The 13,614-nt window shown below is 39.1% G+C and overlaps 2 protein-coding genes across 4 annotated transcripts in view; one reads left to right on the forward strand and one right to left on the reverse strand.

Annotated features, from left to right (window-relative positions):
• LOC116720944 (gastrula zinc finger protein XlCGF7.1-like) overlaps positions 1 to 5,898 on the forward strand; it is a 25,622-nt gene extending 19,724 nt beyond the window's left edge. The window contains exons 1-2 of one of the 3 annotated variants that reach the window (XM_032564465.1): positions 416 to 819; positions 2,856 to 5,898. In XM_032564465.1, the coding sequence (XP_032420356.1) occupies positions 621 to 819; positions 2,856 to 3,616 (960 nt within the window). In that variant the 5' untranslated portion in view covers positions 416 to 620 and the 3' untranslated portion in view covers positions 3,617 to 5,898. Of the gene's footprint in view, positions 1 to 415; positions 820 to 2,855 lie in introns of those variants that run through there. The other 2 variants (XM_032564466.1, XM_032564467.1) reach the window with 2 other exon arrangements.
• A 1,540-nt stretch (positions 5,899 to 7,438) lies between these two features.
• On the reverse strand, positions 7,439 to 10,957 carry LOC116721001 (zinc finger protein OZF-like). Its single transcript, XM_032564566.1, has 2 exons — positions 10,716 to 10,957; positions 7,439 to 9,918 (listed from the first exon to the last, which is right to left on the reverse strand). The coding sequence occupies exons 1-2, from the start codon at positions 10,876 to 10,878 to the stop codon at positions 8,936 to 8,938; spliced, it is 1,146 nt and encodes a 381-aa protein (XP_032420457.1). The 5' UTR covers positions 10,879 to 10,957; the 3' UTR covers positions 7,439 to 8,935.
• Positions 10,958 to 13,614: the final 2,657 nt, after the last annotated feature.

A 13,614-nucleotide genomic window follows, 5' to 3' on the forward strand; every position in this document is an offset into this window, starting at 1 on the left:
AGTATAAAACTTCATGTAAAACGTTAAAAATTCAGAATGCTACCAATGTTTTGCTTTTTGGCATAATAAGCTTTCTCCAGAGACGCGTCTCTGCCCCTTTTGTTTCTTTGTGTTTCATTTTCTATTTCTCCTGTTACAGGTAATGAATATATCTCTGTATCTCTGCAGCTTTGTTATTGATTGCTTTGTTATGAATTAAACTCCGTGATCTGTGACGTCAACGCGCAGTGTCGTGGTTTCACTTCCTCCAGCCGCAGTCCGCCTGCCAGAGATTCCGGGACTCTAAGGAAGGAGAGGCCAAACTTTTTGTCTAAAGTTAATGTTAAATTATTCTTCCTTAATACCAGTGATAAAATTAAGGCATTCTGACCTTATTCATTCTCAAAGCATCATTCGGGGCCCCCAAAGCTCCGGGGCCCCGGGCTGCTAAAATCTAAAATCCGGGCTTTGCTGTTCCCTTCCAGCCCAGCAGGCGGCGGAAACGGACCTCAGGTGACCCCCAGCGGAAGTAGAAGAAAAAAGGCTCAAGCAGCAACACGGACTTGCGATCCGCCATTATAGCAAAGTTAGAAGTTAGAAAACGGTTGTTTTATCGGTTCTCAGCTAATATTTCAGCAACCATGTCTTCAGCTCAGCATCTCAGAGATTTTATCAGAGAGAGACTAACTGCTGCTGCTGAAGAAATCTTCACTGAGGTCGAAAAAACCATCATTTGCTACGAGGAGCAGCTCGATGCTCAGCGCAGGATGATGGGGATCAACTGGAAACCGCAGATAAAACTCAACAGAATCGGTTCGGAGCCGCAGAGACAAAGTTCTGGTGGGTCTGGATGAAGGTGCTGATGTGTTAAATGCAGACAGAGATAGTTGCTGCTAACTGGGCTGAACACGAACCGTTATTAGCTCGGATGCAACAGACGATTATTTTTCAAACTGTATCAACAATTGAAAGAGAAAATAAACTCAGATGACATCATGCCGTGTAGGATTCATTATTCTATTCAGTTTATTTACAACAAATGCCTTCTAGTTTACACTATACAGAGCAAAATCAGTTTCTAATTGCGAGAAATGATTTGAATTTAAATTTATTTCACAGGACAAAGATTCTACCATCTGGTTCTGGTTCTGGTTCTGGTTCTGGTTTACTCTTTACCCCCAGAACCAAAACATTCACTTCTTATGCTCTTCTGATCTGGATCAAACTAGAAACCTGCTAAGTTCCTTTAAACTAATTATAGTTCGAGACAATGAATACTAATAAACATTAAAACAACTTTTTAAATATGTCACATTTAACCACAAGGACTGATTGTTGTCTACAGTCAGCTGGTAGATTAATGGTAAAAACAGAAGAAATTGTTAATAATGATAGAAATGAGTTATTAATAAAATCAAGTCACACCCATAAAAACATTTAATTCAAAACATGAATGCAGTTTTGATTATTTATTTTTTCAGCTACAATCTTTGCTTTCAAATGAAGTAACAAAACAAAGTATGAAAATGTTAGATATTATATTTGTTTCTATTTTTACACATAGTTTTATTTATCTGAGAAATAAATCAGAAAATTCAGGAAATAAAGCAGAAGAATAAAAACAAAATAAATAAAGCAAAAAGTGAATATTAGTACAAAGTGAGTGCTGTAAGGAGATTATATTTATTACTAAACCAAAAACAAAAGGATGTAATGATGTTGTGAATGAATGAAATCAGGAGTCAGAGGTCAACAGTTGTTCCGTTCATATAACAGACTGATGTGGAACAACAGCACAAGTTTTAAAAGGTTTTTCCTTCATCGTTTTAAAGAACTCAAACATTATGATCAGATCTTGTTTTTAACATAAATATTGATCTGATCAGAATCTGTTCATTTTTATTTCTTCCAACTGACTCAAACGTTTCCATTGAAGGAGTAACCGTCGGTGTTGACGCCGTTTGCTTTGATCTGCCAACAACGAGCAAAGTTTCTATATTTTCCCTCCAGGAACATCTGATATCAGCCAGAGAGCAACAAGAACCTTCAACTCTCACTTCCACTGATTTATGTAAATGTTCCGGTTAGCAGGCTTGACTAGCTGCTGCTAGTTAGCTTATTCTCTGTTTCTCAGTAATTGTATCTATTTAACCGTGTGCTGACAAACTGCACTGAAAAGTTTTCTTGCGCGTCCTAAAACTCGCTGGTCCCCAACCCTGTGCTCACCTTTCTTTTTTGGGAGACGTCAGTGTTTCAGAGTTCAGTCCATGTGGAGAGGAGCTGCAGCGCTGCGTGACGGTAACAGCAGCCAAAACGCTACAGAAACTACCGTATATCCTTCCCTTTTCTCCTGTATTACCAGCTAATTCTGTGAAACGTCTCGTTTTATTGTGGATTCCATTTTGTTTATTAAATTCTGATTCCCTCATCGTTTCACCCACAGCTCCGCCGTGGAGCTGCAGTCTCCTGACAACCTTCTTCCCCACTCAGCCTCTGTCTGAGAGTCTGCTGAGCTCATCATACACACTACTCCTCTCCTAAGAACAGTCCTAAACGGCAGCATGGAGAAGCATTGTTTGATCACATGGATAAGGGGGATTGTCAGAAAGAGTAGGAGCTTCTTAAAGAGACAGAGGCCAGTTAAAGGCCTCAAATACGGCTGTGATGCAAAGGAAAATTTGTTTAAAGTTTTTTTCTTTTATGCAGTATTTTCATAACAGCTGAAAGCCTTTTGTTCATCCTAACCTGTTTGTTCGATGGGTTTTAATTATTGAAAACATGGATTTTACTTTGTGCATCCCTACTTATTTTTAGAAATATGTTTTCCGGTTGTTTCCCTAAATATAATATGAACTGATAGTGTTTTTATTGTTTAGCAGACGTCCTACAGCAACATGTCTGGAAGGATGAGAAAGATCCGATGCAGAAGGTCCAAAAGCGTCTTGAGGGGACGTCCAGTCTGGACCGGGAGGAACCAGAAGCTTCACAGATTAAAAATGAACCGGAGGAACTCTGCAGCAGACAGGAGCCTGTCAACCTTCTGGAGAAACCCAGTGGTCAGGACAGGGATTTCCATGAAGTAGAACCAAACACTAAAAAACTCTGTCATAACTACTCATCATTAACATGTGATGTTTGTGGAAAAACCTTTAAATCAAAGTATAATTCTCAGGTGCATCACAGAATGCACTTGGGTTTAAAGCCATTTGTTTGTACAGTATGTGGAAAAGGTTTCTCTCAAAAAACTCATTTAAAGGGCCACATAAGCATCCACACAGGCGAGTGGCCTTTTTATTGCAAAATATGTGGCAGAGGTTGTGTTGACCGTCGGCGCCTGAATAATCACATGCGTACCCACTCAAGGGAGAAATCATTTACTTGTGAAATATGTGGGATAGGCTTCACCCTGCTGAGCTCATTGAACTCCCACCTGAGGAAACACAACAGAGAGAGACTATTTTCCTGTCCAACATGTGGTAAAATATTCACCCGCAAAGTTTCCCTCAAAGCTCATGTGTGGGTACACACAGGTGAGAAACCTTTCTCATGTACAGTATGTGGAATTAAATTCAGGACAGCCAATGGAATGTACAGCCATAAAAAATCACATAAAGACGAGGAAACAAATCTGGTTTAATGTTTTGTTTTTTAAATGGGGTTTTGTAGGCAGCCATAATCCACACTAATGGATTAAATAGACATCTGGTAATTTAGTTATTGTCACCATGGTGAACATTTTCTTGATGGTGAAAATGTTCACCACTGAAATTGCAGTGGATTTTTTCTGAAGGATAAATAATATTTGGACAATCAGCTTTCTCATTTATAACAGTAAAACAGAACTCCAACAGAATTTAAAAAATTATGATTTAAAACAGAAAAATACTTTAAAACAGAAATAACATCAATAATTTGATCAGTTAACATAATTATCAGGAAATTAGTAGTTTAGTCAAATGTTCTGGAGAACCCAGGCTGGTTAGTGGCTGATGGGAATAGCAGGTTCTACCAGAACTTATGTTCACTGTTTGATATTTGGACTTTTTAAAGTAATTTATAATCTTATGTTTGCTGTATAGATGCTCTGTATTGTTTTCTGTAAAGCTGTTCATGTTTTAGTGAGTCGGGGACGTTAGCACTGATGCTAACATCTGATGTAAATCATATTTTCCTTTGTGGTTAATTTTGTGTTATTCATGGTTTTTGTTGAATAAACCAGAAATGTAATTAGAATCTTACTGCATTTGATATATTCAGCCGTACCTCCAACCTGTGAAGGATTTTCATGTGAAATGATGTTTTCATTCTGAACTAAAGATCATCATGTTAATGAGGAGCCAGAGTTTAACCTCAGCCTCTTCATGTTCCTGGTGTCCAGGAACATTAAAGAAAGTCTCAACAGGTAAAGCTCATTTTGATGATCCATCCAGAGAAACTCTACTGAACCTTTAGAAAACTTGCAATGTATTTTACTTTGATGAAACCATCTTAGGGACAGCTGGTCGTAGAGAACAGTCCCATCTTTGGATAATAAACAGACCTGGCAGGTTTGCTGCGTGGCCCCATGTCTGCCGTTGGGATGTAACAAAACACGTAAATTAACAACCCGCCACCTCTGGTTCTGATTTATTTAAAACTCAGACATGATCTGCTGTGAAGGATTACAGTTCCCACATGTTCCCTCTTAATGTTTGTGCTAGTGAACCAGAGCAACAGGTTAGTTTTGAACTCTGATTCTTTACTGACTGAACTTCCAGTTCAGTCTGATCAACTAAAACTCCAGGTCTGAAATATTTGAGTCATATTTATTTGATGGGATTTGGTTGTGGTGCTCGTACCAATTGCAGTGTTGATTTTGAAACACATTTTCCTGATTTGTAATTATTTATTACAGGGACGGTTCATATTAACATTTCAGTCATTATATCAGAATTAACCAGAAGCATGTATTTTTTTCTCCACTGAATAAATGTCCTGAAATCAAAGGTTTGATTATTAAAATTTTCTATGTAAAATTGCGCTGTTGGGATAAATTAGAAACTATTTTAAAGCTTTTGAACATCTTTACCAAGGCTGCCAGTTATTGTGGAGGACACTTTACCTTGCAAACTGAACCTCCTTTGAAATGAAACGGTGCCAACTCATTTTAGATTAGTTGTGTAATTCCTACAGTCCAGGAACAACCAGGTTGATGCATAAGAGAGTCATCAATTAATTTATATTAATATCTTCCTTTGTCTCTGCAGACCTCCGAACTGTCTGCATTCAGGACGAAGCTCCTACCACCTGGTTCTAGTTTACTCTTTATCCCCAGAACCAAACCTGGAGGAGCAGCTTCAGTTTTTATGTTCTTTTATTCTGGAACAAACTTGGAAAGTTTATTCCAGAAAACTGGAAAGCTGCTGAAACCCTAAGGTTCTTGAAACCAGTGGTGTCCAAAGTGGGCCCCTGAGGGCCGGGCCCCTGAGGGCCGGGCCCCTGAGGGCCGGGCCCCTGAGGGCCGGGCCCCTGAGGGCCGGCATCCTGCATGTTTAATTCTCTCCCTGGTACCAACAACCTTTTCAGGAGGTCAATGTTCTTCTTAGGCCTCTAACGAGCCATGATGTGATCCAGGTGTGTTAAACCAGGGAGAGACTAAAACGTCCAGGATGCCGGCCCTCAGGGGCCACTGTGGGCCCCCTGCTATAAACTAAGGATAGTCAGCTAAAACATTGAGTTCCTTTAAATCTAGACTAAAAACTCAGCTGTTCGAAGTTGCTTTTGAAACCTAATCATGAAACATTAATCAATAATCTGATGTGCAGAATGTAATGTTGACTGTTTGTTTTATGACTTTGTAATTTTGTTTTTATGATGTAAAACTCTTTGAAGCTCCTTGTTGCTGAAAGGTACAAATAAAGTTTGATTAATAGTTCCCAACTTGTTTATTGTTCCTTTATTTAATAACTTTAACATAATTAATTTTATGGGAGATTCTAATATTTCATTGCTTGCCTTTATTTGTGACTGGACGCTACAGTCCGGATCATTGTTACTTAAGACTGATCCGGAAAAGGACCAGAATTGGATCAGGATAAACTGATGTTTACCGGTTTGGTCAATTAGATCTTTAGGTTTTTTCAAAGTCTCTAAGACTGAAGAAGCAATAAAACCAGGAACAGACTTTTGTTTTCAAGTTCATCTCCAGACTTTCTCCCAGCTTCATCAGCATCTTGTCACAGCAGTTCCTACTTAAACAGGAACTTCCAGATCTTTCTAAATTTCTGTTTTCTAAATATATTTAATTTCTATCAGTTTAGCAAAGCATTTCAAATTGAACAGAGAACCTTAATTGCTCCACATAACAAAGTTTCCCTGTGATGTTTAGTGGCATTAAATGCCTCGGCACAGCTGCTTCAAACTTAAGAGGTTCTGTTTCTCCGTCACTGTTGATTCGGACCAACATAGTATTCCATTCCTGTTGGCTTTGGTTCATTTGGGCCTTTCAGCAGGACAGTTTTGAATCAGTGTTGAAGTAGAGGGGGCACCAGACATTGTTTTTTACAGATCCTTTTTGTCCTGGTCACCATGCAGGTTGACAGTAACTGTATGATCTGCAAAGTTAAGGGCGAGTTTGTTCTCAAGACAGGATGTACAACTGAGGTCAAATGGTTTATGAGGTGAACTACAGACCATTAACCAATTTTCTGTGCCAAAGTGACTCAGATCAAATGTTCAAATATTGTCTCAGTTTGGACCTTTTTCCCATCCAGAACTAGATCTGAACTCCATTCTGAAGCTGCAGCCTAACAAGTCTACAAATTAATTATTAATTATTTCAGAATCAAATGGCTACTTTTACTCAAGTACTCCAATACTTGAGTAAAAGTATTGATACACATGGTCAGATCTTACTTAACTACAAGTAAAAGTTGTGCAGTCAAAAGTTTACTCAAGATAAATTACTAAAGTACTTTTGAGAATACATATATTTAATAATACCACAGACCAGCACAGGATCAGGGCCACAGACATCCTAAGGCCCCCAGAATACCGGAGCCCTGAGGACGACTGTATGGACGACCCCAAATTATTAACTGTTAACTTAAGCCTGTAAATCAGGAGGTGAAAAAGTGAAAAATCAATTTCTAAACTCATTTTCATCTGCAGGTTTCATCTGCAATATGTAGTCACACAGATATGAACAGTAGGAGTTCCTAATGGAAGGAGATCCTTTAGTTATTTCTCTCATCTCTAGATTGAGTTTTCTACAGTTTAAAAACATCAAACTAAATAAATGATCAGTTTTGTTACAGCTCAGTCTGAATCTGGCGCCCCCTGCTGGGAACATCTAGAAACTGCAGAAGCCTTTAAACCAGTTTAAGTTTCCATTTTTCAGAAAGTGATTTTCTTCCAGACTCATAATCTGTCCAGCATGTTGTGTTATAGGCAGAGTAACAAATTATTATGATGAGTCAAGTTCTTTCCACATTTACATTTATTAGATTATTAAAGCAAAACATCAAGAAAAAAACAGCAATCAATGTAAAAACAAATGAGTTTTGATTGTTGTTTGCATAAATGATCATGGTGTTTCCATCCCAGGAGGCTGATAACCGCTAACATAATTTAGAGAAATATATTTTAGTCAAGTAGGATTTATATAATGGAAGCAGCTTTCAGCTTACTGACCTGGACCAGATCTTTATTCAAATGTCCTATTGCAGAATTCACAATAAATTAATCTAACAAGGCAGAGAAACAGGCCCACAGTACTACAGAACCTCCACCTTACTTTACAGAAGCTTAAGGTGTTTTTCTATATATTTATATTTGTTGCAGATCAGATTCACCTGCTGAGTGGAAGGAGATCATTTCATCTTTCATACCTTTTACTTCAGCTGATGAACATTTCTCTACTGTTCTCTACCAGCAGGAGGTCACTAAGCTATCAGGGGTCAGGGGTCATGGGTGTGAAATTAAGTTTTCAGATTATAACACAGATTATCGTTCATCCTCAGAATTTATGATTCAGCTGCAGAAACTAAAAGCTGTTTATTATTTCCGGATAAGAAACGTTCTGCAGGTTAAACATTAAATGTTCTGCAGGGAACATTCTGCTCTATGTTTCTATTCTAATTATCATTATTTGAAACAACCAGCAGCGTTTGTGTTTCTAATCAGCTGATTTCTCATCAGGACCAACAGCTGGAGAATAAAAGAACCGAGTCAGAAATAATATTTCAGTGTTCAGGGGAACATTAATCTACTTAACCTCTGACAGTGATTTCAAAACAAACTGCAGGAAGATCAGAGATCAGCTTCTGTCCTGAATTTGAGCCAATATTTTCCTCTCGTTTGGTTTCCTAGTTTTAAAGTCCAGATTGTTAAGTAAGGCACTGCCTGCTGTTTCCCAAGATCCCACCTTCACTTCCTGGTAAAAGCAGTTTTGCTGGTTCTGGTCCAGAGCAGGGAGCTGGTTCTGGTCCAGAGCAGGGAGCTGGTTCTGGTCCAGAGCAGGGAGCTGGTTCTGGGTTAAACAAAGAACTGGTGCTGGATAAGCATGGACCACTGACTGATGTCAATATGATATTTATTTCATTATGACTGGAGGAAGTTATGCACTGAACAGTGCTTCAGAAAATAAACCGACTCTAGTTAATAATTACCACAGTAATTAGTTAATAATAATATTTCAGATATTGTGTCAGGTTTTCTTTAAAACCCTAAAGGTGATTAATTTGCTGCTTTAAACGGATCAGTTTGTTTCCCCTGTTGGTTCAAACCTCAACCAAACCCAGCTCTGAAATATTTCCTCTTCAGATTCTAAAATATTGTTTGTACAGTTTTGCAGGATAAATAAGTGCACCCCTTCCAGTGTTTGATGGTTTGTAATGTGACTGTGTGAGCAGCAGGAACCAAAAGCTACTGACTGACTGTAAAATAAATCCACTTTAGAAGGAATGTTCTTCGGTTTTCAGACGGTTTTGTGGGTCTCCATGTGCCTGAGCAGACCTGCTCTACGACAGAAACTCTCTCCACACGTTGGGCAGGAGTACGGCTTCTCTCCCGTGTGGATTCTCATATGAACGCTCAGGTTGCTGCTCTGAGCGAACCGTTTTCCACACGTGGTGCAGCAGAAAGGTCTCTCCCCGGTGTGGGTTCTCATGTGCGTCAGCAGGCTGGAACTGAGAATAAACCTTTTTCCACACGTGTCACAAGAATACGGCCTGTCTCCGTTGTGGCCTTTCATGTGGTACTGGAAGGAACTCTCATGACAAAACGTTTTTCCACACACTGAGCAACCGTAGGGCCTCTGGCTGGAGTGGGTGACCATGTGATCGGACAGATGTCTGTTTGAACTTAAAGCTTTGCCGCAGATGCTGCAGATGAAAGGCCTCTCGCCTGTGTGGGACCTCATGTGGACCTTCAGATTGCTGCTTTTGGAGAAGCTCTTCCCGCATGTTTTACAGGAAAATGGCCGCTCGCCTGTGTGAGTCCTGCGATGCTGAACCAGATTGTTTTTGTAGTTAAACACTTTTTCACAGAAGTCACATTTCAGAGAAGAATCAGTGTTTCTATGAGACAGACTCTGGGACACAGCGGAGACGTTTCCTTCTGAACTTTGGGTCTGACATTCAGAACCATAATAACTGTAAAGCTGCTCAGCGGTTGGTTCTGCTTCAGTTTGCTGGTAACTCAGCGGGTCCACTGACGTCTCCTCCTTCAGTACCAGCTGCTGTCCCTCCTGGCTGTTGGACACCGGGACGTACAGCCGCTGTGGTTCTGTGAGGTCACCTTTAATCTGTGCTGGTTCCCCTGTGATTCCTCCAGGTACCGGATCCTTCTGGTTCTGGTTTCCTTTAGTTGGTCCAAGTTCTTCCAGGCCCACTTCAATCGGTGAAAGTTCTGGTTCCTCCTGTTTAATCTGCAGAGGTTCTGGTTCATCTTGGTCTGGATCTGAAGGAAGAACAGATCAATAATTAAAGTTGATCTCCTGGATCCATCCTGTCAATAAACAGTAAAATAACAGCAGGTTTTATTGTTGGTTTGTCTAAAATTCTCTACAGGAGGAAAGTTTTGCTCATTTTCATTTTGGGTAATGTCAAGATCATGAAAGAAAGATAAAATATTAATAAATAGCTGCTTCTGCATCCAACAAGCCCTTCTCAAAATTAAACATCTTTTCACGTTGGTATATTTTTGGCAGTATGCAGGTAAAACTGCTCAAGACTGATTGATAATATTAGATTTGAACAATCTGTTAAGTTGAAGGTTGTTTTTCTACAACAAAGATCTTTAAATCCGGACCTTAAATCAAAACACCAGAGTCTAAAACTGTCTGGAGAACTTTGGACCTCCAGCAGCTCGGTTCTGGTCTCCTCTCCTCTCCTCTCCTCCTTCAGACTCTGAAATTTTACCTCCAACTGAAATGAAAACTTTACTTCCATCTGAAACAGAACTTTGGACCTGTGAGCAACAGTCCAGGCAAACGGAAATATAACTACGGGTTTAGGGGGAAACAGGAAGCTCCGAATAATATTATAATTTTAGAGCCATAAAATGATGTTGCCTGAAACTATCATCCGGTGTGAAACTTAATATTGATCAAATATTTAAGCAGAAACGGAGCTTAGTGCAAACTGAAGGCAAATCGTCTGACTTCCGGGTTAAAACTTAAAGCAGAACAAACCGGAGCGTAAAGTTGAGACTTCAGGTTATAAACTGATTTATCAGTGACTGTTGTAGCTTCTTACCGGTTCTGGTCGTTTTTATCTGAGGTTTATTCCAGCAGGTTTCCAGCAGTTTAATCTCCTCCTCGTAGCGGAAGATGGTTTTTTCTACCTGAGTGAAGATTTCTTCCGCAGCAGCAGTTAGTCTCTGTCTGATAAAATCCCTCAGCTGCTGAACTGAAGACATTGTTACTGAAATATCAGCTGAGAGACGAAAACACAACACAAGCAGCAGCTGCAGCCTTTTGGTTTTACTTCCGCTCAGGGTCACAGTGAGAAAAACGCAGATGATTTTTTTCCATTTCCGCCCCCTGCTGGCCTGGAGAAGAACCGCAGCGTGGCAACAACAACAGAGCTGCTAAACTGTATTTATTCACATGAATTCATCTTATTTCATGTTGTAAACAGAAATATGGATCTGTTGAAATTCTTCCTTTTCAACAAAATCTTTTCAAACATCTAATCTTCCATTTTCCAAAAAAGCAAAACTAATCTTCTGTTCATCATCTGACTCTCTGTGTCTTTACATGTTTTACATATTAGGACAATGATACATTATTTCCACAGTTTATACAAAGTCTTGCAGATATACTAAACTGCCAACATTCCCACTTTCATTTCTCTATCAGTATTTCTAAACTTAATGCAGCAGCAGTGATTCTCCTGCAGGTTCTGAGGTACATTATAAGCAGTGGTAGCATAGTTACTTTGAAAAAGTAACTTTAATCAGATTACTGATTACTCCTTGAAAACGTAACTCAGTTAGATTACTGACTACTTGATTTGGAAAGTAACTAAGTTACATTAAAAGTAACTTTTTTAGTTACTTTCAGCAGCTGCTAACAACAACGCTGTGAAAATGACATTGATCTTTGCCAAAACTTAATTGTAAGTTATTTTATAATAGTAACATCAACAATGTGTCTCCATTTATAAGGTTGAACTGAAGGGGAGATTTTTTAATGGTTATGTAGCACCGGTATCAAACCGCTAACTGCGCCACTGGACCAGTTCTAGGCTCTAAGGAGTGGGGAGCAAGAATGACAACACCAGAGACCGCTGCTTTAAGTGAAACAAGCCGGCAATTTACTGAATATAAAACACACAAATAAGATACCATAACTAATTAAGTAAATAAATAAATAAATATATTGCAGGTTCTTAATAAGGAAGCAAATAAAAATGAAAAGGGAAAAAAAAAAAGAAATAAAGAGTATATCACCTTTTCTTTTTACTCTTTAGTTCACCTAGTTCATTTTAATAAGACTAATCTAATTTAATTAGACTGATCTTTGTTCTCCTATGTTATTTTAGACAGACTAATTTGAATTAGTTAGACCAGTCTCTTTTATTTCCTATGTTGTATCTATTTTGAGATCCCTATTTTTTCTGAGTTAACTCGTTTTCTTTCTTTTACAGGTGAGAAAATACCTCAAACACAATCAAATCAAAATAAACTACAATTGTTCAAATCATACTCAAAGATATAACATATAGAAACCAAAGTATATCACTTTAAATTCGAGTACAACCCGAATATGAAATCAGCTATTCAGTTCGATGAAAAAATCTTAGTTGACTCGATCCAAACAAAAAATAATAATTCAATAAATTATCAGTTCTGTTCAGTTCGGTTCAGTTCGTCCTGGCAGCGAATTACCACACGCAGGAGAGTCCTTCCTTAATGTGATGGAGAAGGTGAATTGAATGTCTGGGTCTGGCTCGCCATCCTGAATCCCGTCCGTGAATCCCGTCCATGAATGTGCACGCCGCACACGGTAGACAAATCCTGGCTCCGACCGAGCTTCCAACCAAGCAAAAAAACTGACCAAAACCGATTTAGTTTAGCGCTCATAAAATTCCCGTCAGTTCCCGACCGGATAGATTATGGTTTTCAAATATAATGTTAACTTTTGTTGTTAACTAATCACTGCGCGTTCCTCTGATTCCTCCTCTGTTCTCTCCCTCCGGGCTGTGTGCTGCGTTACAGACGCAGCGTCTGTAACGCTAGTTCCTTAAAGGGGCAGTGACGTTATTTTCTGTCTACAGGTATTTAATCAACTATTTATATCAGATTTTAATGTGGGTTACAGTTACAGTACAAAAAAAACTTTAGTAATTTGTGCAGTTTTTGTGTTTTCCACTATTGTCTGGAAAACTCTAAGGATTTTAACCCCCAACCTCCAGGTTCTGCGTTTGGTGTCAGAGGTCAGAGGTCAGAGCTCCTCCTGCGGCTCCACAGTTCAGATGGCTGCTGCACAGATTAGTGACACTTATCTTAATATTAATAATTATAATGGCGTTTAGTTGCACAACTTTACGGACTCGTTCATTTTCACGTTTATTGCTCTGTTCATATTAGTCTCCATGTTTCCAATGTTCTGTACAGCTGGACGTCATTCACAGGTAATATATTAACTTTAATAGAGACGCAGCGGGACGGATCATCCTGGAAATGATGGGCAGGGAGAGTCTGAGTAAAACTAGCTGGAGGTCAGACACATTCTGGGGTTTCTGTCTGTTTATTTCCAAGCCCATATGAGCAACTTCACCTTCAAAAACCAGCCCAGAAAGCGACTCATTAAATTTGCTAGCGACTTAAAAAATAAAAAATAAACCCACAGCCGCTTATAATAATCAGACTTGGCGACAGAAACTCAAAATAGTTCCTGTTTTTCTACCAACAAAATCGCATCTCCCTTTTCCCTCCATTGTTTACATTTCTGTCGCATAGAAACGGCGATCACTCGACAAGACGCACAGAGGAAATACAATTAAATTCCCAAAGAAAATAGTAACGCAAAAATGATTTTGATAAGTAACTGTAGTCTGACTACTGGATATGAAATAGTAACACGTTAGATTACTAGTTACTGAAAAACGTGGTCCGACGTCAGTCGGTCCGACTGACACAAGGAACCAC

This window comes from Xiphophorus hellerii, chromosome 6 (genome assembly GCF_003331165.1).
Source record: "Xiphophorus hellerii strain 12219 chromosome 6, Xiphophorus_hellerii-4.1, whole genome shotgun sequence".
In the NCBI taxonomy this organism is placed as follows: Eukaryota; Metazoa; Chordata; class Actinopteri; order Cyprinodontiformes; family Poeciliidae; genus Xiphophorus; species Xiphophorus hellerii.

Excerpts from the sequence above, each read along its gene's own strand:
- LOC116721001 (XM_032564566.1), bottom strand. The coding sequence starts at position 10,878 with ATGTCTTCAGTTCAGCAGCTGAGGGATTTTATCAGACAGAGACTAACT. Across the intron at positions 9,919-10,715 it reads GATAAAAACGACCAGAACCG|ATCCAGACCAAGATGAACCA; the intron begins GTAAGAAGCTAC and ends TTCTTCCTTCAG.